This window comes from Phoca vitulina, unplaced genomic scaffold, assembly GCF_004348235.1.
Source record: "Phoca vitulina isolate PV1807 unplaced genomic scaffold, GSC_HSeal_1.0 scaffold7, whole genome shotgun sequence".
In the NCBI taxonomy this organism is placed as follows: Eukaryota; Metazoa; Chordata; class Mammalia; order Carnivora; family Phocidae; genus Phoca; species Phoca vitulina.
Genome location: NW_022589710.1, coordinates 40,831,095 through 40,854,778, shown reverse-complemented (window position 1 = coordinate 40,854,778; position 23,684 = coordinate 40,831,095). Strand labels below are relative to the sequence as shown.

Sequence of the window (23,684 nt, the reverse complement as noted above, 5' to 3'; positions counted from 1 at the left end):
TGCAACATCCTGTTTTTGAACCACTTCTCCCCACAGTAGGTTCAAGACCTCTCTATCCCTCTGTCCCCACCTTACCAAAAATTGCTCTGAAAAGGATCAGATGCGCTTGTTCACCCCAAGTGTAAACTGGTGGTTTCCAAAATATGGTCCCCAGATCACCAGCAGCAGCATGCAAGAACTTAGCAGAAATGCAAATTCTTGGGCCTGCTGAATCAGAAATTCTGGATGCAAGCCCAGCAATCTGGGCCCTCCAGGGGATTCTAATGCATGCTCAAATTTGAGACCCAATGGAGCATATAACCTGTAAGGTTCAACCTGTTTCTTCTCTCACAAGTATGTGACTCTTAACTGACACACTGAATGACCTCTAGAATCTCAAGTCTAGGAGCCCAGTAGCTGCCCCTGGAAGAAGGAGAAGCTTCCCAGCTCAGCATATTCTTCTCTTGCTTCCAGGGTTCAAGACCTTACGCAAGAAAGTACATCAACTGTCCTTTAAGCCTTGACCAGAGGCAGGAAAGCATGGGCATGGGGAGAAAGGTAACCCTGCACGGTGAACTGTAAAACAGAACCTCTTTTCACCAGCTCCCAACTAGTGAGACCTTTCAGAAGGAAGTAAGGTGGCTCAGTGGGCCTAGGCCTCTCCCTGACTGCAGCACTGACCTGAGGGTGATCTGCCCTCTGCCCAGACGCCGTCCCGCCAAATGCAGGCTGCAGGTACTTGTTTCTGCAGTAAAACTGGCCTGGGCCAGACACTCAGGGAAGTTTCTGAAGCCCCTCCATGGGGTTTCACCCTGAGACCTAGAACAAGCACCTGCTATGGGTCCCTCGACACTCCCTGGGACACGATGGAGCAGCGAGTGAGGTTCTAGTGGTGTGTGTCAGACTCTGGCACTTCAGGTACTGCCAGCCACAGCCTAAACAAAACAGAACTAAGAACGCTGCCAGCCCCCTCTCTGCTTTCCTTGTCCCAAACCTACACTGATTAGCCTTCTGCTTCTCTGGCTTATCCCAGGGCCTTATTCTCAACAGGGACTCTGTGGTTCTTAGAGAAAAATGGATGTCAGACTTCCACATCTCTCAAAAATACTGACTATGACAACCTTGTCTGACCTGACTAGTTGTCTGTGAAGAGAAACAACAACAAAAAATTTTTTAAATGTCTCCCTTTCTCCTTCCACCTTCTTTTATTCCCAGAAATGAGGCATCATCACATTCTGAGACCCAAGCTTTAGATTTAGACTCCATAGATTTGGGCTTCAAAGTCAAGATTTGGGCTTCAAAGTCAAGATTTGGGCTTCAAAGTCAAGATTTGGGGCTCTGTTGGAAACTTTAGTTTGATCTTGTATACAAAGGGGGCCACTAAATGCCAGCCTCCCACCCAGGGATAAATGAAGGATTAACCAGTTAGTGTTAACCAAGTACTTTGAGCAATTCAGAAAAGAGATGCCAACTAAAAAAAGGAGCCTTATAATAATCCCTTCCATTAGAATAGACTTTTATTGTTTACCCAGCACTTTTACATATATTACCTCATCTAATCCTATTATTCACAATGGCCAGGGTCTGCCATTACCGCTAACAGAATTTCTGAATGCCAGGGAGAGGGACCTTGAAACCTCTGAACTGCCTAACCACAAGGAACAGAGAACAAGAGCGTGGAGAATGAGTTCTTCTGCTGAGAGCCACTCTAAAGAAACCCGAGACGTATCTCTGCTGGCAGTCACAAGAGTTCTCTACACCCCCAAACACATCAAATCACAGATGGTCCTCACCCTGACGTATCCAATTACCCCAGCTCCGATCGAAGCTGAAGACTCCTGCAATGTGTCCGCACACCCCAGAAGCCAGCTGCTCCTTCTCTCATCTCCCATCCTAATCAATTAGGAGCCTCCCGTGGGGTTCCGACGTGAGCCAGACCCCCGTGGGACCCTGTGCTGTGAGGCAGACTGGCTAAGGAGTCCCTGTCAGACACGCCTCCCACGGGCTGGCTGGGCGCAGGCCTGTCCTGAGTGACCCCCTCCCCTCCAGCAGGCTGGAAGGGGCCTCACTTAGCCGGTCACTTCCGGTTCCCACAGGCAAACAGGGGCACAACTACCAATCTTCTCAGCCCCAACTTTTCCTACAACTTGTACCAAAACCAACACCCTCCCCCAGCCCTCTTTATTTCCCTGTTTAGACTCATTCAACCCTGAATCCATTAGCTAGTGTTTGTTTTCTCTTTCACCCTTTGATCCTTAAGACACCCGGGCTCAGACCTTGTTTCCCTCCCTCCTACTCCCTCTCCTCTTCCTCCTCAACTGGAACAACTGGGACAACTCAGCAGGAGAGGCACTGGCTCGGCCAGCAGCGTCCCGCCTCCCAGATGCTTCCCCCGAACTGTGCTGCTGGTGATGTTCAGCCCAATCTCCGAGCTCTCAGACTAAGGCTGGACTTTATTTCGGTTTTGAAACCTCAGCTTCCAATCCGACTCCACCAGGATAGAGGCCAACCCTTTATCCAGCACAGTGAGAGGCACACCAGTTCAGGGGACAGAGGGTATCGGCTGGACGTCCTGGGTTTCAACAGAAGTGGCCGAGCAGGGTCCAAAGGAAGGGTCAAGGAAGCAGAGCAGACACCACACTTGACTCTCTCCCTGTCCTCCCTACACTTGCCCCCACCATGCTGTCTGTCCCTGCCACTGGTGAGGTGCCACATAACAACGATGATGAGAACACCGTGGCCCTAAACAGGCAGTGTGTCATCATCCCAATCTCACACACAGGAAAACCGAAGGCCATCAACTTTGAGAAACTTGCTCAAAGTGATACTACATCTTAGTGGCAGAGCTAGGATTCAAACCAGCCTGTCTGGCCCCGAAGCCTGCATTCTTAACCCTACTATGCCATCTCGTCTCCCCTACTCGCAGGATCCTATTTACCTCCAGTTCTGGGTATAGACTTCCCTCCCTCAGAAAAAGCTACTGGGGCCCTCCCAATCCGAGTCAGGAACCCCTCTTCCGTGCATTCCCGTAGTGCAGTGACTGCCCTGACCACAGCCTGCCCCATGCAGGACCGCGGCGGGCACAGCCCTGGCACGCAGCAGGAGCGTCAGCAAGGCACTGTGAGTACATCAGCGTGCCCAACCCCCAGCTCTGCGCTCCTCCCAGCACACCGCACCCTCCCCGGCTGCAGCTGCACTCTCCCACCGGCGTACCACAAGGACCCAAGGACCAGTGAGAACGTCCCCCACCATCCAGTCCAGTGCCTGGCCCCAGAAAGCCCTCCATGGTGTTATAGATCTCCTGCTGTCCTCCCGGCCCACCTTACGTCAACACGTGCTTGCTAAATGACGTAATGCTGCTTAGGAAAATACCAGACCCAGTATGTACCACAGCAACCCTGGCAACCCCGAGTCATTAGGTCTTGGAGCAAGTCTATAGGGTGTGTGTGTCATGATCTGCAGAACAAAGGTTCAGGCTTCCCAAAGCTGCAATTCCGAGAAGTCTTTTTTTTTTTTTTTAAGAATTTATTTATTTATTTGAGAGAGAGAGAGCCAGAGAGAAAGCACAAGCTGGGGAGCGGGGGGGGGGGGGGGGGGGGACGGACAGAGGCAGAAGCAGACTCCCCGCTGGGCAGGGAGCCCTACTCAGGGCTCGATCCCAGGATCCTGGCATCATGACCTGAGCCGAAGGCAGATGCTTCACCGACTGAGCCACCCAGGCATCCCCTTCAATTCCCAGAAGTTTCAACAAGCTGTCCAATTCCTTCCAATCAAAGACAGTCAAGGTTCCCAGAACTGGAATCCTGTTCATAGGAAAACCTCTGACATCCTCAAGAGAAAGGACTAGGAGCTCTTACTAACTCCACACAAGAAATATACACAAAGCCTACTCTCCTTCCCCCAGACCCTATTAATTCTAGTAGTAAGGTGATTAGTGGTGTCTCCTAGAGGAGGTGACTTTGAATTGGATTTTGAAGGATGAAGAGAGGTTTGGGAGGAAGGGGAAGAGGCAGAATTCCAGCCACAGGAATCTAGCCACTGGAAGAACAGTGAGAATAGGCTTTGAAGGTGCTAATGTTCAGGGAAAGGGGAGAAAGGAGTCCCCTTAGCCTTGACTTGAGGGATGAGTAGAGGGAATTATGGGTGGGAAAAGGGGAGCCAAACCCATTCAAGCTTTCCCTCTCCAGCCCCTCCCCAGTGTCAGGATATGTTTCAGAGCCAGCATGCATTGCTCCTTGTGATCTTTCCTCCCTCCCATCATCTAAGGGGATCCACACCAACACTGGGTTCAAAGTTCTTTACCCAGGCTGAAAGTTAGTATACTGCAATGAACTCTTCTAGGCAGCCCTCCCAGTCCCACTCCTTTCTCCTCAGAAGAGCCTCAGCACCTGCATCCTCTAAGGCATAAAGATACTTTCACATGGTTCTTCAGTTCTCCCCAGAAAGCAGGGGATGGAATCTTATGGGGAACCATAAATCAGTGCAGAGGCCCACAAAGTGCTGTATCTCACAGGGCTGTGCACTTGACTACCTTGTCCTCACCTGCAGGACAAGCCATGATTCTGCACAATCCTGCTGGAAGGGACCCCTCACCCCACAGAGTACCTTTCCCAGGATGTGCTTGTTGGGTCCACTTGGGATGATCACTGGCCTGATTATAGCAAAGGAGCAACTTTGTCCTTGTCTTCAAGGAGCTTATGTGCAAACACATGCCAAGCACCGAGATGGAGAGACATGTACAGGACCTCAGAGATCAGGGACTGAAGGGGTCTACTGTGGAGGGAGGGGTATGAAGCAGAGAGCCACATGGCCTACTGAAGTCACCAGCTAACTTCATAATCAGCAATTCTGAGCAACCATGCATGGTCATCAGGAGGTTTAGTGGGGCTGCACTGGCTCAAGACACAACTGGGTCCTTTGCAATCTGGCCTCCAAAGTAGTAAGATCAACTGGGAAGCAGAAATAACCAAGGCCTCTCTCCCATCTGCTGCCACACCTCACTGTGTCATGACCAGTGCTCAGTAAACATTGCTGGGCTGCTCCTCATGCCCACTCAGTCCTCATGGCGTGGGTAATGAACCCAACAACATTCTCCTGTGCCTCCCACCATAGCCAGAGTCAACAAGGCCCAACTGTCAGAACTTGAGCCAGTGACAATAGACACGCAGGTCCTGCCCTCTCCCAAGGAGACATTTGTCTACTACATGTGAAGAACTGATTGTCAGGCACTTTCATATTTTTTTTTAAAAAGATTTTATTTATTTGACAGAGAGAGACACAGCAAGAGAGGGAACACAAGCAGGGAGAGTGGGAGAGGCAGAGGGAGAAGCAGGCTTCCACAGAGCAGGGAGCCCGATGCGGGGCTTGATCCCAGGACCCTGGGATCATGACCTGAGCCGAAGGCAGACGCCCAACCATCTGAGCCACCCAGGCGCCCCAGGCCCTTTCATATTTTATAAAGTGTTGCTGGTTACTCAGAATAACAAAGGCTACAGCAGAATTATTTTATAACCCTGTTTGTACTTGGTCATAACTTCCTGAAACACATTTCCCCTCTCGGGTTGAAATGCCTAAAATATTTTTGTGAACTTAAAAAAAAAAAAGAAAGCTTTGCAAAGAAGAAACCTTGAAGAGAACCTGTTTATCTTCCCTGCACTACTTTCCAGAATTCTGAATGATTAAACAACTGTACTGTAAGATTTGGTTACTGGCAGAGTTAACAAGTCACAGAAGCTAAACATGGGAAACATCTCCATCTCAGGGGAAGCAAATGAATCTAGGTAGAAAAAGGCTCTTCAAAGAAGAAATGCTATCAAATAGAGCTAAGAAAAGTAGGAGAAGGCTACCAAAGGACTACCAAATGGACAGAAGACAAGAGAGTTCTTATTTTTTACTTCAGACGTATTCTCCCAGATGTGTTTAGGAATCTTTTAAAATCTAATCCTTCAATCAACCACATCATGGTGCTAATGAAACGAAAAATGTCTTTAAAAGAGCAGACCTGGGAAAAAAAAGAAGAAGAAGAAGGTAGCAGGAGGGGAAGAATGAAGGGGGGGAAATCGGAGGGGGAGAAGAACCATGAGAGACAATGGACTCTGAAAAACAAACTGAGGGTTCTAGAGGGGAGGGGGTTGGGAGGATGGGTTAGCCTGGTGATGGGTATTGAGAAGGGCACGTTCTGCATGGAGCACTGGGTGTTATGCACAAACAATGAATCATGGAACACTATATCTAAAACTAATGATGTAATGTATGGGGATTAACATAACAATAAAAAAATTAAAAAAAAAAAAAAGAGCAGACCTGGGACACCTGGGTGGCTCAGTCGGTTAAGCGTCTGCCTTCGGCTCAGGTCATGATCTCAAGGTCCTGGGATCGAGTCCCAGGAGCTCAGTGAGGAGGCTGCTTCTCCCTCTGCCTCTGCTCCCCATGCTTGTGCTTCCCCCCCAACCTCTGACAAACAAATAAAAGAGCAGACTCTTGGCATTTGCAAAATAACTCCAAAAGTTCCTAACAAACAGCAGCTTTGAGGAACCTTGGCTCTGAAATGACAAGACAGCCTCTATGAAGGGAATGGCTTACTGTGAGATTACCTAGCTGGGCCCCTCCCGCTCCCCAGCAACAACATCAAGAAGGGATGCTGCTGCCCTTTCCTCCCTGTCTTCATAGGTAGGATGTCAACATGCACTATTTGAGAGTTAGGGACTTACGAATTATGAATAACTCATGCAGTATGTATCCAACTCTACTCAGTATGTATTGGATTGAATCAAACAGAATCCAAGATATGTGGAAGAAACAAGGAGCACCTTCCAACCCTGAGTCTGTCTGAACTAAGCAGCTATGGCATCAGAAGTGTAGGCTGTAACAAATGATGCTACAATCTGATCTTTCAACCTGGGAATTATATCTTTGTATGCCAGGCCATGTCCTAAGTGCTTTATATATACAATGGGAGCGAGGGCTGCTCATACCCTCCGCAGGCTCACACTCCTGAGTGATGCAGAGGAATGGAATCTCCCAGAGGGTAAGAGGTGAGGAAAAGAAAACCTGCAAACCTACTAGAATAATTAAGAACTCTGAAAGCAGACTCTGGGTTTTTGTTTTGTTTTTGTTTTTTTAAAGCATCCTGTGACCCCTTTTGCAGAAGGAGTTGGGCAGGTAAGGATAACATCCTCACTCACAAATTATGCCAGGGTAGTGGGGCACCTTTGCTTAGAAGGTGGAATCTGTGTTGACTGAGGGCTTTAACAAAATTGAGACCCACTCACATGTTCAGTTTGGTGGACTCTTGGTTTCTGTTCCTCAAAACTTACAATGCAAGGCCGATACCATGTGTCTGCAATGTTCTAAACATGGTACAACAATTAGCCTGAGGAGGGTAATTTCTCAATGTCTTTTCGTGATGCCACGGTTCAGCAAGCCCTATAATGACCCATCCAGCCTCCTCCCACAATCCCCAAGTCTTTTTATAGTCACAGGTAATTACACCACGGAGAGATTACATCACCTCATCAGCAGTGTTTACAACTGACAGGAAGATGCTCTGCGGATGTTTTGGGAACTACATCCTCATTTAGCAAACAATTTGCTGTGGTCCCTATTGTTCCTTTCCAAGAATAGAACCGCCTTGGCAAACCTTGTTCCTAAACTGGGAACCAAACAACCAAGGGCCATTGTAGATGAGAACAGAAACTACCACAGAGACAAACACGGTAACCCAGTGATGACTCCTTCATCCTTTATCCAGGGGAGAAAACACAGATGGTGTCTTTCTTTCTCTGTCAAAAGAATCCTCTGAAGGTTGCCCTGAGTGCTCCAACAGGGTGACACAGAAATGGGTCTCAGAGAACCTGCCACTCAGCACAGGCAGTGTGGTTCTCAGCAGACCATGGGCAGCAGAGTTAAGACAGACTGGGCACAAATCCCAGCAAGCTTCCCCACCGACAACTGCCTGCCTCTGAGCAGGTTATGTAACCTCTCTCCGCCTCAGTTTCTCATCTGTAAAATGGTTACATGACCACCTAGTGCACAGCCTTTCTGAGAGCTTTAAATGGGATGATACACAGAGAGCCTGACATATAAATGATACTCTATATGCATCAGCTTCCTGCCTGTCCTCTCCTCTCAGCTCACTGTACATTATCTCTGACCCCAGGTCCCTTCAGAGATGGCAAGGTGAGCCAGGGCCACCTGCCAACGTCTCCCAGCCACAGCAAATTCAAGGGCCAAAGCCGCATCATACCTCTGAGCGCCTTGTTCTCAACATTTTCCATCTTTGATGAACACTAACTGCCAGGCTTTCTCACTCTGCTGCATAGAAATGTAAATGGCTGCTTTCCCTGCTATTTTAAAATTGCTTTAGGTGCTTGTGTGATGTTTAACATGGCCTATAGTGTCATGGAAACACTTTAAGGGGGAAAAAAATCAGAAACAGGGGCACCTAGGTGGCTCAGTGGGTTAAATGTCTGCCTCTGGCTCGGGTCATGATCCCAGGGTCCTGGGGTCAAGCCCCACATCTGGCTCCTTGCTCAGCAGGAAGTGTGCTTCTCCCTCTCCCCCTGCTCCTCCCCCTAGCTCGTGTGTGCTCTCTCTCTCAAAATAAAATCTTAAAAAAAATCAGAAACAAATAAAATACAGAGTTTTTTTTTTTTTTCAGTAAATATCCTCAGGAAAGGGAGAGAATGAAAATCAAAAGCTTTTTACATGAGTCAGCAAGTGGCCGGGTGGAGACCATCACACTATGCAAACATGAGCTTTCTGGAAGGCAAAGGGGTTCCAGAAGTAACCAATCCTTCCTCAACTGGTCAAGTCAGACACCTGGTCCCACTTCCTTATCCTCAACACAATAAATGACTTTGCATCTTTAGTTTTGTTTTTTTAAAGACAGCAAAGGATGTCATCTGCATAAAAATCTCCTGCCCAGCATGACTCAACAGTGGGTCATGTACCAACTCTGTTGTTGTCATTATATGGGAATTACACCGCACATTTTATATGCCAAGTGCCCTCCAATCATTTTTATTAGTCTACACAACACCAACCTCACACCCTTAAGGATTTTGTTTCCGTTTTGAAGGAGACACAAAGAGGTCAAGTGATTTGCCTAAGGTTATAAGGCATGTTTCTTTTCTTTCGTTCTTTTTCTTTTTTTCTTTCTTTTTTTTTTTTTTAATAAAGCAAGTTTCTTAAGATCATAGGTAAAGGCGCCTAGGTAGTTCAGTCAGTTAGGAGTCTGCCTTCAGCTCAGGTCATGATCCCAGGGTCTGGGATGGAGCCCCGCACTGGGCTCCCTGCTCAGCAGGGAGTCTGCTTCTCCCTCTCCCTCTGATCCTCCTTGCTGCTCATGCTCTCTCTCTTTCTCAAATAAATAAATTTTTTTTTTTAAATCACAGGTAAAAGGAAGGAGTTGTGAGATCTGGGAGAGGCTGCTACATAGTTGGGACCCTAATTCCTCTCTAGCCCAAGAAAAGAGGCACGCTGGGTACTCTGCACGTAGATTTTATTTTTAATTCTCATCTTCTGCATGCATGGTGTGAACCAGGTGTAAAGATAAGATATGCTTCTTTTTGCCATGCCCCAAAAGGAAAACTTTCAATAATTTTCTCCATCTCTGTTTAAAGAATGACCAAGAGGGAAGCTGGACCTACTGCCTCTTGAAACCAAGATGGAAAACTAAACCTCAATCATGGCACAACTCTGCACCAGAACTCTCTAGTGCCTGTTCCTACATGATTATTTTCTTCTACACCTGAGCAATTATGACCAAGACTAAGGGTGACTGTGGTATTTATAACCAGAGACGATACAGATGAATTGCCCCCCTACAAGATGCCCACTTAACTATGTCCAGTGGGATTCTCCCAGTCACAAGTGTGCATGCACACACAAGCACATTCAAGGTCTACTAGAGCCCACTGGGTAACAAAGGCTGTGTATTTTACAAGCACCTCCTTTTAAAATGTTCTGGAGTGGGTGTTCAGGTGCAGCTACAGGAGCAGGTAAGATATGCACCAAGAGGAAAAGGGGACCTTTCCTGAACTGAACTGCCTTTCCTCGACTTCAGAGTATCTGAAAGTCTTGGTTTTTTGGCAAGCCTGTCTCGCAAGCTGCTTATGGCAGGCACAGCCATACAGGTGTGCTCAGGTTTCAGGCCAAGGAGTGGGTGCCTCCTTCCCTGAGAAGCCACTTCAGAGAGGGAAACACACTGGCAGCAACGTGGTGCACTGGATCTAAGTAATGGGACCACCCCCTCCCCTGCCTGCATCCTGCTCTGTGCCAGTACACGTTTTACGGGGAGTAGAAAAGACTTGGCGGGCGGGGGGGGGGGGGGGGGGGGGGGGGGGGGGGGGGGCAGTGAGAGTGGCAGGGGAGGGAGAATTCTGTACAGATGGGGGAGGGAAAAAAACTACAGAGCCAACTTTTCCATCCTGCTCTGAGCCCACACTACAGACATACATTTTTCCACACTGGAGAATAATAATCCCTTTATCCAGCCAGTCTGAAACCATCAGTCCCTGATAATTGAATTCAGACCTTGGATGGGAAGTTGGGAAGGTGTGGGTAGTTGGAAAATGGGGTGGGAGATGGGAGGAGGCAGAGGTGGAGCCCATAAAAAAGGAGGGTGCCAGTAGGTGGAATGGCTTAATGAAGCTAAAGAGGCTAAAGACTTCAGAAACCAAAGGCAGATGTTCTGCCCTAATATTGCCAGGTCACACAATGGGACAGCTTCCCTAGTGGAGCCTGGGAAGAAGGCGGTCTTGGTAGTGTATCAGGCACTAAGCCAGGTTCTGGTCCTGGCCCCAGGACCCTAGGCAAGTACATGACCTCTAAAATCCTAGCTCTGACAGTCATTCCATTCATGCACATCCTTATTGAGAACCATTTATTCTGGGCTAGGGGTAGGGTGGCAAACCTCTTGTATAAAGGGCCAAATGAATATTTTAGGCTTTGGGGGCAACACAGTCTATGTCACAACTACCCAACACTGCCACTCTAACACAAACACAACCACAGACAAAATATATATGAATGAACATTGCTATGTTCCAATAAAACTTTATTTATGGACACTGAAATGTGAACTTACAATTTTTCTGTATCATGAAATATTTTGATTTTTTTTCCGATCATTTAAAAATATAAAACCATTCTTGGCTCACGGGCCATACAGGGAGGATTTGGTCCAGGGACCATAGCTTGCCAACTTCTGCTCTAGAGATACAATGGTGAACAAGACAGGGTCTTTACATCTGTGGCTCTGTGACTACCACTTCTAGAGACCACCTCTGGCTGTGCTGCAAGCCCTGTGAACGTAAGCCCTGCTTCATCTGGTTGTACATTGGTAGATTCTGGCCTTCTTTTCCTTTGGAACTTCATATAGCCACAATGCCCATACTGTGGGGTCCCAATCATTAATGGCCTCCTTGGCTATGCTAGGAGCTCCTCACAGCCAAAGAGGTCTTAGGCTTTATGGGAAAGGTTTAAGTGTCAGAACAGGGTGAAGAGGAGGCAGTAGAAGAGGAAATCTGTACGTGGGTGGTGGAGAAGGCTACAATGCAAAAACAAGTGCGTGACTATTTCTCCCAGAAGTTCATTGCACCATTATCTGTATGTGTTGGGTAAGTGGGTGGTGGGAGTTGACAGAGAATGAGAGAGAGCACTGAGCTATGGGGACTCTATACACCGCAATATACCACACTGCCCCCATCCTTCAAGTCCCTTTCCAGAATCTAGCTAAGATCCCTCTCCAGGGAACACTGTCCAAAGAAAACTGCCACCTTATGTATCTAATGAAGTCTGGTAGGGGCCGCATTACTGTTGAGTTCAATCATGATAGCTGAAGGGTACATGTGGCTTAGTCCGACTCTTGATTTCAGCTCAGGTCGTGATCTCAGGGTTGTGGGATCGGGTCCCGCATCAGGCTCCCCACTCAGCACAGAGTCTGCTTGTCCCCGTCCCTCTGCTCTGCCCCCACTTGTGTGTGTGCATGCTCTCTCTCTCTCTCTCTCAAATAAATACATACATAAAATCTTTTTTAAAAATCATAATCAGTTGAGACCCCTACTGGTGCTCACAGATACAGAGGCTCTACAGAGGTTCTCTAGCATCAGCCAGAGGCCTACGGTACATACCCAAATATGCCCCTTCCTAAAAGAACGCCAGGTCTAGAGGACCACATGAAGAGAACCTAGAAGGGTCTTCAGAGCACTGTGGAAGGCAATAAGGATCATACAAACTCAAAAAGGCTCACGGCTGCATTTCTAGCTCCTGCTAGGGCTCTTGCAGCTCACCAGCTTCAATCAGAAAGTCCTTAGAATCATGAAAATATAGACAGAGGGAACTGGATATGACCTTAAACGTATCCAGGTCAACCCCTTCATTTGATAAATGGAGAAACTGAGCCACGGAATGGCTAAGTGGCTTGCCCAAGATCACAAAGTTTAGAGTGTCAGTGACCAGGTCCTGCTTTCACTAAATTACAATACCTCAACTCTACTTATTCTGAGAGAAAACATAAAAAGACAAGGAACAAACAAAAAAAGCTAACAATCATGAAGCACCTATTGTGTTAAACAATCTTCAGAACCACCCTCCCAGGTAGGTACTAGTATTATCCCATTCTGGGGCTGAGGAAACAAAGGCTTACAGAAGTGAGATTTGCTCAGGTCCCAGAGCCAGCAACAGGAGCACTGGACTCAGAACACGGGCAGTCTGATTCCCAAACCTGCACCCTTGCTGCCTATCATGCTCTGAACCCTACAGCTCCATCCTACCTGTGACTCCAGCTGTGGGGAGAGGGCCGATAACGTCATCCCCAGCATGTTCATACACACCCCTCCCTCCAGCTGGCTCAGGAGGCCCCTTACTGCCACACCCCCAGGACTGGCCCCCTGCTATTCCACAGCACAAAAGCCCACCACTCCTCTCTGCTCTCGCTGCAACTGGCTGCTAGATAGGAGAGTCCCCTATTCCAGCTTTGGGAGAAACAATGGGACGAGTCTTTTCCCTCCCCCCCCAAAGAGGCAGGCCCGAACCCACCTGAGGCAAGGCTGTCTCCAAGGAGGGTGCTAAGGATCACCAGTGGAAGGAACACTCCATGTCCCGCGGAGGCCACGGCCAACGCTGCGGTGCTCTTTGGTGCTATCCTGCCATGGCACATCTTTTATCCGTCCAAGTTATTTTAAAAAGAAAAAATTTAAAAGCCAGAAGTAAGAATTCTAAAGTCAGCCACGGGTAGATTTACCTATAAAAAAAAACAGGACAACAAAAAAACAAAGACGTAAGTGAAAACTTCAGCCATAAGTTTGTTGCAAGTAGGCACTTTGGTAAGGAAGCTATAATCACATACAAAGTTGAAAGAATTCTAGTAAATGAATTCCTGCTGCCAAGAAAGGACAGGCACGTAAGTGGCTTTTCAACGTGTATCTGGGGAAATGCCGAGGCCTGCAGCAAGCTGCCATCAGCACCCACATCCAGGAGCCAGATCCTTGAGACAGGACAAGGAGACAAGTGCAGGCTCACCTGGAGATCTGTCAGGCACCACAGAGCTTTCAGAAGTTGCCTGGGCTCTGCCCCACCACCTCCAAGCCTCCAACAGAGAGCAGGAGAGAGGCAGCTGTTGACAGAGCGCTACACCCCTGAGTCAGGCTTTGCCTTGGCCACTTGGACTCAGAGCGAGTTCAACCAACCGAAAGGAAAAAAAAAAAATAGGGAACACGTGTCTTAAAGGGAGAAATACACCGCCTAGAGAAGGAATGCAGCAGCGGGAGCCAAGGGCCCATGGCTAGGCTTGCTCAACTGCCAGAGGCAGGATGAGCCCCTGAGGATGTGACGCTGACTGCACAGCCAGGAACCTCAAAAACGGACCAATTAATCCAGGCTCACCTGACACACCTGTGACCCCAGAGGCCACACCTGTTGACGGTACCTGACACCGACTAGGGGGAGGATGGACTGTAATTGTTAACTGCCCCCGCCCCCTGCCTCTAGTTCAGACTATGACTCCAGACGACTAGGAACCAGAGTCTACGGCCATCCCACCCTGAACGTGCCCAATCTCATCTGATCTAGGAACCAGAGTCTTAAAAAAAAAAAAAAATCAGGGGTCAAGACTTTTAGGGATTATTTTCTACATGCCTTCAGAGAAGTTGAAGATACATTTTGATATAGGCCTATTATATTTTAGTTAACTCATTTGATTTCACTGATCCTTGTTTATAACAGGTATTCCAAATAAGATTACAGTCCCTTTTTAAATTCCATACACACACCTCCTTCTCCATAAATAAGGCTTTATGTAAATAAATAAGGGAGCCTGCCATCGACAACGCTAATAAAGGGTGCCCCTGCGATTCTGCCAGAGATATTAACCAGCCCTGCCTTCCATCTGTGTCTGAAGCCTTGACTCAGGCCTGCATCCCCTGCTAAAGAGAGTGACTGCAAACAGCAACATGAGTTGTCTCAGTATGAAGGAAAAGCAGCTATGAAGGTCTTCAATGAGCATGAGCCAGGGGTTCAAGAACAGAGCTAACCTTACTCACTACCCCAAAGAGCTGTGACTATAGCAGTCTTCTGTCCACAGCTTTTACCCAGGCTCCAACTTGAGCCTTTAAAGCTCTAGAAAAGGAACGGCTCCTGAAGAGGTCTGGGGGTAGATTCTGTAAGTGACCCAAAACAGTACACAAAATTGTGTGTGTGTAAATATGTGGAATGTGTATACATTTATGTGGTTAAGAATAGTCGAGTTAGAATGCCGAAATTCAAATCTGTTTCCTCTATTATGACCATGTGACCAAATAATTCTCTTAGCCTCAGCTTCCTCATCTGTAAAATGGGAACAATAACCATACATCTTCATAGGTTTGATGTAAAGATCAGGATCAGACAAAACACTTGGCAGTGCCTGGCACTTTGCAAGTCCTCAGTAAACACGGCCTGCTATTGCTGTTGTAATTATTAATAAGGCCTGAGTTTAATAAGACCTTAGAGGTCATCAGGCTTCACCTCCTCCGATAGATGCCAAAACCAAGGTCAGAAGAGGTTAAAGAATATGCCCAGCTAGGAACAGGCCCTTTGGTGCTGCCATTTTGGATTCATTCACAGCAGGTAGCTATACCAGATAGTCATCATCCCCTCAAGGCAACAACCAGTGGATCACTGAGAATAATACCTGGTTGTGCCACATCACAGCACGTGCACAACAAATATTTCTGCAGTGAATGGATGAGGCTGGATCAGAGTGGTGCTTAGATGTTCTGTGCACAAGTGAAGGTCATCAGGAAAGACTACCCAGAGGAGATGATGCTGACTGCTAGTGCGTATGTTTAGTGAAAAAGAAGGAAAAAAAGAAGGTACCAAATACAAGTGGAACAGAACAATGGGAGCACAGCACTCTTGGCAGAAGCAGAGTTAAGGGCTAAGCTAAGGAATTTAAACTTTACAGTGAAAACTATGTAGAGCTTACAGGATTATAAACAGAGAAGTTACAAGACCAAATTCATTTAGGAAGATCACTCTGGCAAGGATTTTGGAGGCGGGGCAGGGGGGCACCAAGTGGTAAAGATCTTAAATTTAGTATTTTATAATTAATGTGGAGCTCTTTCGAGGGCAATTTGACAACATCTGTCCCCAAAATGCACACATTCTCTAACCTATCAGTTCTGCTTTTAGAACCTGTCCTCAAAAATCACATGAGCAATGATATAGACGTAAGATATTCACTGCATCCTTTGTACTGGACAAAGATTGAAGTGAGACAAGTTAAATAAGTTGTCATACACACATGTAATGGAATACTGTGCACTGGTTTGAAAAGAACAAGGCAGGTCAGTCTGTACTCATATATGGAACGACTTCCAAAATTAGCACGTGAAGAAAACCATTTGTGAGTACACATGTATTTTTAAAGGGGATACACATACACACACCTGTATGCCCGGAAAATCTCTCTCTGGAAGGATGCACAAGAAATCAGTAGCTAAAGATTGCCTTCAGGGAGGAGAAGTGAGTGATTAACAGGAAAAGAACTCATTTTTCACTGTATGTATTCCCCTTTAATCTCCTTAAGCCTTGTATCTTGTGCATGTATTACCTATTCAAATAGATAAAATTAAGGTAGCAAGGTTTTCTTACAGACCGCCTGTCTCCTCCCTCAACAAACTGATTGACATTCAAATAAACCTGATTGCTCCTCCTGCCCGGAATACAGTCACTTTCAGGGCTCAGCATAAGGGTCATCTCCTGGAGGAATTCTTTTCTGACACTTCACACCAGGCCCACCTCCAGTAGGACTAACCCCCTTCTAACTCCCAAAGTGTCCTGAGCACCCTGCCATGACTATACCTCTAACAGGTTAATACATCTATATGTTTATCTGTCTCACCTCACCAGACTCAACGTAAAGTCAGGGACTGTGAATTACCTAACAGAAAAGACAGGGAACAAATGCTTGCCAAACTCATGAATACTGTGGGGAGGAGCCAATATAGTATTAGGAAGAAAATGCACACATATGACCTCCTGTTTAGTTTTAAAGAAACACCTGACTCCTCCCTTACTGCTTAAGCTGCTACCTGGGCCAAAGGACCAATTCCACCATGAAGCCTAAGAACTGATCAAGTGCAGAACAGATGGGGGTAATGACAATGGGAGCTCTGCAAAGGAAAAAGATGAATAGAGGGTAGTCAGTGGAGTGTTTACATGCAAGGCTAGGCCAAGAGTTAGTGCTTCAGAAGTAATACAGAGATAAGGGAAGCCCTACAACCCCAGGGTATTGCTCAGAATGGGAGAACCCAGCTACTGTGGAGAAAGGGTCACCTATATACATCTCATCATTTTAAGAAGGGATCTGCTTTGAACACAGAATTAAAAAAATAAAATAAAACCTGTCCTTGAATTGTGACTTTAGACCAAGTGAAAAGAAAAACACTTCAGAACAAATTAACTAGATATTCATTACCCCTAGAGAAACACACAAAAACTTGAAGAAGAAGAAGACGGAGGAGGAGGAAAAGGAGAAGAAGAATCCATTTCACTTGAGTATTCCTTTGGTACCTTTCTTCCCCAGACAGAAAGTAGATGCTGGTTGTTAGAGGCTGAGAGAAAGGAATACGGAGTTCATGCTTAATGAGAACAGAGTTTCGGTTTTGCCAGATGAAGAGTTCTGGAGATGGATGGATCGTGGTGATGGTTGTACAACAATGTGAATGCACTTAATGTCACTGAACTGCACAGTTAAAACTGGTTAAGATGACCAATTTCATTTTACGTGTATTTTACCACAAAAATTTTTGGAAAAAAATTGTGATTAAAGAGGAGCCTGGAACTAATAAGCCTCATGTTCAAAGCTGGCACTCATCCACCCTCACAAGGCATGTAACATTTAAAGTTAGAGGTAAGACGAGAGGAACCAGGGTTGCAAGTCAGTCCCCTCTCCGCCACCAAACAACTGGCTGGTCATGAAGGCTCCCTGGCTTCCATTTCCACATCTAAAAAAAGGCTCGAAGGTCTCTCTCAGCTAGAGAATTCACCACAACATCCAAGCTTCTCTGTGTATAACACACCTCTTCCCCTCTAAAATATGGGGTCAGAAGGAGTCGTGGAAAATCTGCATTCATCCTTCTGATATTCTTTCTTGGGACTGGTGCTGCTGCCCCAATAGTATGTGGTAAAAAGAGACCCCATGAGCTAGAATGTCAAGCCCTCAAGGTCAGCGTCTGGTCTCTCCCACCTCTGTGAACTCAGAACATTAAAAGCTAGATGACTGTGCTCTGCTGAACATCATGAACACTCATTTCCTTTCAGAATAATCCTCTATGAGGATCCATGGCTCTGATTATGAGGAAGCCACTTACCTCACCTCTGCCTCTATAACCTTATCTATAAAATGGGGCTGTTGCTTGCTTTAACTATCTCCCTACTCTCTGGTGAGGCTCAAAAGGGACAAAATACAAAGGACAACTCTGTAAACCGGCAAGACTCGGGTCCCTCTATCAACAGTCTTGGCCTAGGAGCCAAGGGCTATCTGAGAAACTGCCCATAAAAAATGATGATGAAAACATGACAGGCTTCTGGAGTAAAGGGTAACCTGTAACACGAGCCCAAAGTCCACATGGTTTGCTTGCTTACTGTTGCCAGAGATGCTTCCAGGTTAACCAAAGAGCCTGAAAAGATTAAAGGTATCCTGGGAGTCACCTTCAAAAATGGCTCACAGCCTAGGGAAGCAGCAGCAGCAGGTGGGCCAGCCATGAAACAGCCAGGGCACCCTGCCCCTGAGACAGCTCAGGGCCCAGATCTCCTCAGCCCGTGTGCCTGGTTGCCTCGGGGCCCACCCCTGTGGAGAATGTCACGGTCCTGCGGGAGTAGCAGGGTCCTGTTACACTCCACTGAGCTCTCTCCTCTGTGGAGAGAAGAGTCCTGACTCTATCAAACTTGGCTCCCAGGTGCAAAGTGGGTTTCTCTACAGTTCTATGAGATCAGCCTCAGTCTACGTGTAATTTTCAGGACAGATTATTTCCTAAACCATGACCCATCTCTCCGTTAGTTAAGAGAGGGAACTGGATGGGTAAAACCAACATAAATCCTTTTCTTGCTTCAGACCTAGTCCAGAAAGGGGATGGTGGTAGTGGAGAGTCTAGAACAAGAAAGTCTGCTCCTCTGATTATCCATCTTCACCAACCCCAATGCTGTTATGTGAGGGGGAAGACAGCGGTTTGTGAAACTTGACCAGAATTTAACCAGTTAATTACCTTACGGAGTGTAAAGATAAGAAGTCCTAACTCAGTGAAGTCCAAAGTCCCCCAGAGGGTGTGATAAGAGAAGTGGCTAACATGCCAGGAAGGCCTCCCTTACTGCTCCCTTTCTTCCCTTCCACGTCTCCTCCACTTCCCTCCTACTCACCCAGAAACAGCTGGGCCACAGCAGCAAAAGCTATCTAAACGGCAATCAGATCTTAATGCCTCCCACTCTTCCCTCCAAAATGAAAAAATGAAGTTACTTCTAGAGGTCTTCAGTTTCCTTTGTTCTCCCCCGTGACTCCTTCCAATCTTGTTAACCTTTATATCTTCCCCTTTCTTTTGTGCCACCAGCATGTGAGGGCTTCAACAGGCACAAGTCTTCTACTGGACTTGGAGATCCCTGACAGCCAGAATGTTACCTTATCCATTTCCTTTTTATCTCCAGCTCCAAAGCCCAAAAGACACAAAGTCAAACTCTTGTTAAAATTCACCTCCTAGAAATCCCAAAATAACCCTCAGCTTTCCTCATAAGCCACCTAAGCCAGAGTAGGGTAGGGGTTAGAGATTGTTTTTTTTTTAATTGCTTTGATAGTCTTTGTATCTTTGTCTGGTTTCCCCAGAATTGCTCCCCACATCCTCCTGTTGTCACACTTTACCCCTACCATACTCCTCAGGCTTCAGAGCAGATCAGCAGACACACTACCCCAGCCCCAACCCTAAGCCTCTCTTTAACAGTCTCCAACATCTCTTCTAAAACCTAACAGCAGGATGACTGCAGCATGGACCTAAATGCACAGGACAGCTCTAAGTCCCGGCTCCACCAACCAACAGTGGACTGACCTCAGGCAAGTAAATTATTCTTCCTGGTCCTCAGGGGGTGGGCCTGGATGATCCCCAAATGCCCTTTCAGTTCTAAAGAATCTGGAATGTCTTCTAGGGAATAGGAGGGGCCCAGAAATATTTCCTCTGAAAACATAAGTCAACAAAAGTTCTAACTGGAAGGAAGAAATGTTAAATCCATCCTCTTTGTTCTGCATGAGCAGTCCTCTCCCCCTTCATCTCCCAAGACCCATCTCAGCATCCATCTCCCTCTGCACTGCAGCAAACTCAGGAAACTCCACTTTCCCATTTAGAGCTTCATCAATCCACCAGCACATTTGTATAGGCCATCCATACACAGTGTTCCTAAAGTGCTTTCCAAAAATAACAAACTTCTAACAAAAAAACCCCAGCCTCTGTCCGTGTGTGCACGCACACGCGCACGCATGCACACAGATCACTGCAGAGCTGTAGGGGCCCAGAAAGAAAAGACTCAAGAGAGGACAGAAGAACAAAACAACACAGACTCAAGACAGGACAGAAAAAAGGAGAATGAAGGCAGAGTGGCTGTGAGCAGGAACTTGGCTCAGGCTGTAAATTTCCAACCCTGAAGGCAGGAAACCACTTCTTCTCTAGTCCCAGCTTCACCAATGACTGATGGGCTGAACTAGGACAAATCACACCGCCTCCCTATGCCTCTGTTTCCTCATCAATAAAATGAAACAGTTCAACTAAGGCTTCTCAGGGAGGCTGGGATCGTGGAAAGATTCTAGCAGACTGGGCCAAAATCTCTGCTCTCCTTGGATAGTATTAGGTAGTCCAGAGCAAATTATTTTCAGTTCCCATCTATAAACTGGATACCCACACTTCATTGGGTTGTTGTGAGGCGGAAATGAGATAAACGTGAAGGATGCAGGATGGCGTATGGGACAGTGGGCACTCAAATTAACGTTGGCTAAGGCCCCTTCCTGCTCTAAAAGGCTATAATTGAGCACCCACCGGATTCCCAAAGGGCACTGTTTCAGCTGGGCTAGAAACATATGCCCTGAAACTAGGCTCAAAACACAGTCAGTGAACCTCCAAGGTTCTCCCCCATGATGTTCTAAAAATATATTTTTAAAGGAACTTAGCATTCCCTCCCCCCAAATTAAATAATTATGTATGTGACTATACTAAGGCAATACTTGTATCCAGGGGGACCTAGGAGGTTTTCCAGTCTGAACATGTTGTAGGGAAGGATGAGGCACAGAGCTTACATGTTTGTTACATATATGTGTATACACACACACACACACACACACACTCATTACCTCATTAAATAGGTGCCATTACCCCCATTTCACAGATAAATCAAATCCAAGGGGCCGAAATCTATTCTCCTCCTGTTTTCCTACTGCAAAGGGCTTCCTGATCTTCTGTTTTCCAAATACAATGTCAAGTTTAGTTGCATCTCTTCTGAGAAAACTCATCAATTCAGCCCACAACCATGGAAGGCCCTTCTGAATCCAAAGCATTACTGCCTGGACCATGAATGGGACAACCAATCATATCCCTCCCTAGGGCCTGCTCACAGTTACTTAACTGTTGTATGCTGCATTTACTGCATGTAGTAAATTCCTGCAGAGACCACCAACTCTGCCTCGTTCTACGCCCCAAAGTGCTCGACATTTACTTGTTCACTGAAGGGGGAAAAGAGATAAACCCAAAAGACATAATTTGTGTAGGAAATACAAGAAAGCAAAGTCACAGCAGACATAAAACAGGAGAGGAAAGGGGCATGAATCCTGAAGTTTGGGCCAGGTAGCAAAACACGTGCCTGGCAGAAGGGGCTATAATTGGCTCCTAGACCCCAGAAATATATCTATGTGTCATCACACCCCTCTGCTTGGTTCCCATCAGAGTTGAGTGGAGCAGGCTTCAATACCCACTGGGCAAATAAAGTCTGGGAAGCTGATTTGCTAAATCTGACTTCTTAGGGCTCTGTGTTTGCTGTGACTATACTGCAATTCAGCAAATATTTACTGGCTGTCTTCAGTGCAAGGCTTGGGTGATCACAGAGATGAAGTGTGGCGCACACATGAATTCCTTACTCTCAAGGAATTCACAGTCTACGTGCAAGGAATTCTATGTTTATATAACACCATGAACGTGTTAGGAGGGTCCAATAAAAGGGTTGTTTGTTTGTTTGTTTGTTTGAAGTGCTATGAGAATGCAGAGGAGATAGGAACAAAGACTGCTGAGTGGGACTAGGGAGAGGTGAAAGAGAAAGGTTGAACTGGACCTTGAAAATCATGCACATACCTAGTGAGCTCTCAGGACAGATTTGCATGCATAGTGCTAATTACAAAGAAAGAAAAAGAAATGTAGAAAAGCAATTCACCAAAAGGATGGCAGAGAGAAAGAGACCAAAAAAAAAGGTGGTAATTTTGTCTGCCAGACCCCGCTGAATGCTGTGTCTGGTAACGAGAAATAAATATCTATCTATATACCTTCAATCAAGATGTTTAGGTGCTAGGTTTTGGTTTCCAAAATACTCATAGCTGTGCAGGAAACACCTCCTCCAGGTCAAAAATAGCAAACCCAAGAGAACTGGCTAATGCACTTATGTTTACTTTTTACCATCTCTGTGGAGGCTTCCCAAAGGCCCCCAAATGGGATGGTATAAACAGGTCTGTGTCACTTCCTGGTTCTCAGGCCTTCTGCTACATTCCCAGTCAGTCTGGGAAGGCTGCCTATTTAAAAATAAACTTTAAAAAACTCACCCAAACCCCAACTCTAAACCACCCTTTCCTCTACTTCATTCAATTTCACTAAAATTAAAAGGGATTGAGCAAGAAATGAGACACAAATGACCACAAAGAATGAATTCTCAGCTCAAAACAAAAATATATGCTGAGTTTGGGGTCAGGAGATCTGGATTCTACTCATGTTCTGCCTCTAACTGGAAAACCTGACCTTGAGCAAGCAAGATAATTCATCTTTCTGCACAATAGCTGCTTCAGCATACCTAACTCCAATGCAGTTATCCAATCGTTCTGGACCTCAGTTTCCTTATCTATAAAATAACACTAATAATAGCTATCTCATGGGTAAGTATTATACTGGGAAACACATACAAAGCACTTAACATAACACCTGGCATTTAATGAGTCATCGAACATGGTAGGTATTCGAATTATTACCACCTATCATTATTATTATCATTATTTTCTGAATATGTAAGGGTTGAGCTAGATGACCACTCCCTTTAGAGTTTCTCTGGCTCCAAAATCCTATGATTTTAAGTCACCATCTCCTTTTTTTTTTAAGGGACTAGACAGAAAGGAAGGAAAATAAACTTGGCAAAACATGACAGTTACAAACACCTCCTCAGCATTTATGTCACAAACACTAGGATACGATTAGGAAATCCATCAGTGAATAAAAAGGGGCATATTACCCTCCCCAATGGAAATGTCTTCCCTATTCCTGCATTAAACCCACAGCATGTGGCAAGTTCATCCATGACACACTGCTTCTACTCCCATGAACACCAAGGACAAGGCCCTCTGGGCCAGAACATTCTGACTTCACCCACCTCTTTTTTAACTGTCAGCAGCTCCTTAGAGCAGCCCTAAAAGATAGCACAGTGGCCAATCCAATCCATTCATTTCCTTTTTTTTTTTTTTTAAGATTTTATTTATTTGACAGAGAGAGAGAGTGCGAGCACAAGCAGGGGGAACAGCACGCAGAGGGAAAAGCAGGCTCCCCGCTGAGCAAGGAGCCCTACGCGGAACTCGATCCCAGGACCCTGGGATCATGACCTGTGCCAAAGGCAGATGCCCAACCAACTGAGCCACCCAGGTGCCCCTAATCCATTCATTTCTAATAATGACTAATCCCTCTACCAAGTGTTCCTGTTTTAAATAAAAAACTGGCCTCCCTTTAATATAATATGAATGTGGCCAAAAGCAAATGCCCTTCCCAAAAGTCACAGTAAAACCCTAGGTATTCAATTTTATCAAAACCAAAGTGCTAGCTAAACCATAATTAAATTCAGATGAAATTAATAAACTTTTCCTCTTATTTATTCATTTGATGTCCATGATGTGCCAAATGCTGTAGAAGATGCCAAAAACTAATAGGATGGGATGAGTGAAAACAATAGAG

At 46.2% G+C, this 23,684-nt stretch overlaps 1 protein-coding gene across 3 annotated transcripts in view; it reads right to left on the bottom strand.

Annotated features, from left to right (window-relative positions):
- Positions 1-23,684, bottom strand: part of SUSD6 (sushi domain containing 6) — a 93,003-nt gene that overhangs the window by 38,966 nt on the left and 30,353 nt on the right. For 2 of the 3 annotated variants that reach the window (XM_032405415.1, XM_032405413.1), the window contains one exon: positions 13,021-13,225. In XM_032405415.1, the coding sequence (XP_032261306.1) occupies positions 13,021-13,141 (121 nt within the window). In that variant the 5' untranslated portion in view covers positions 13,142-13,225. Of the gene's footprint in view, positions 1-13,020; positions 13,226-13,503; positions 23,220-23,684 lie in introns of those variants that run through there. The other variant, XM_032405416.1, reaches the window with a different exon arrangement.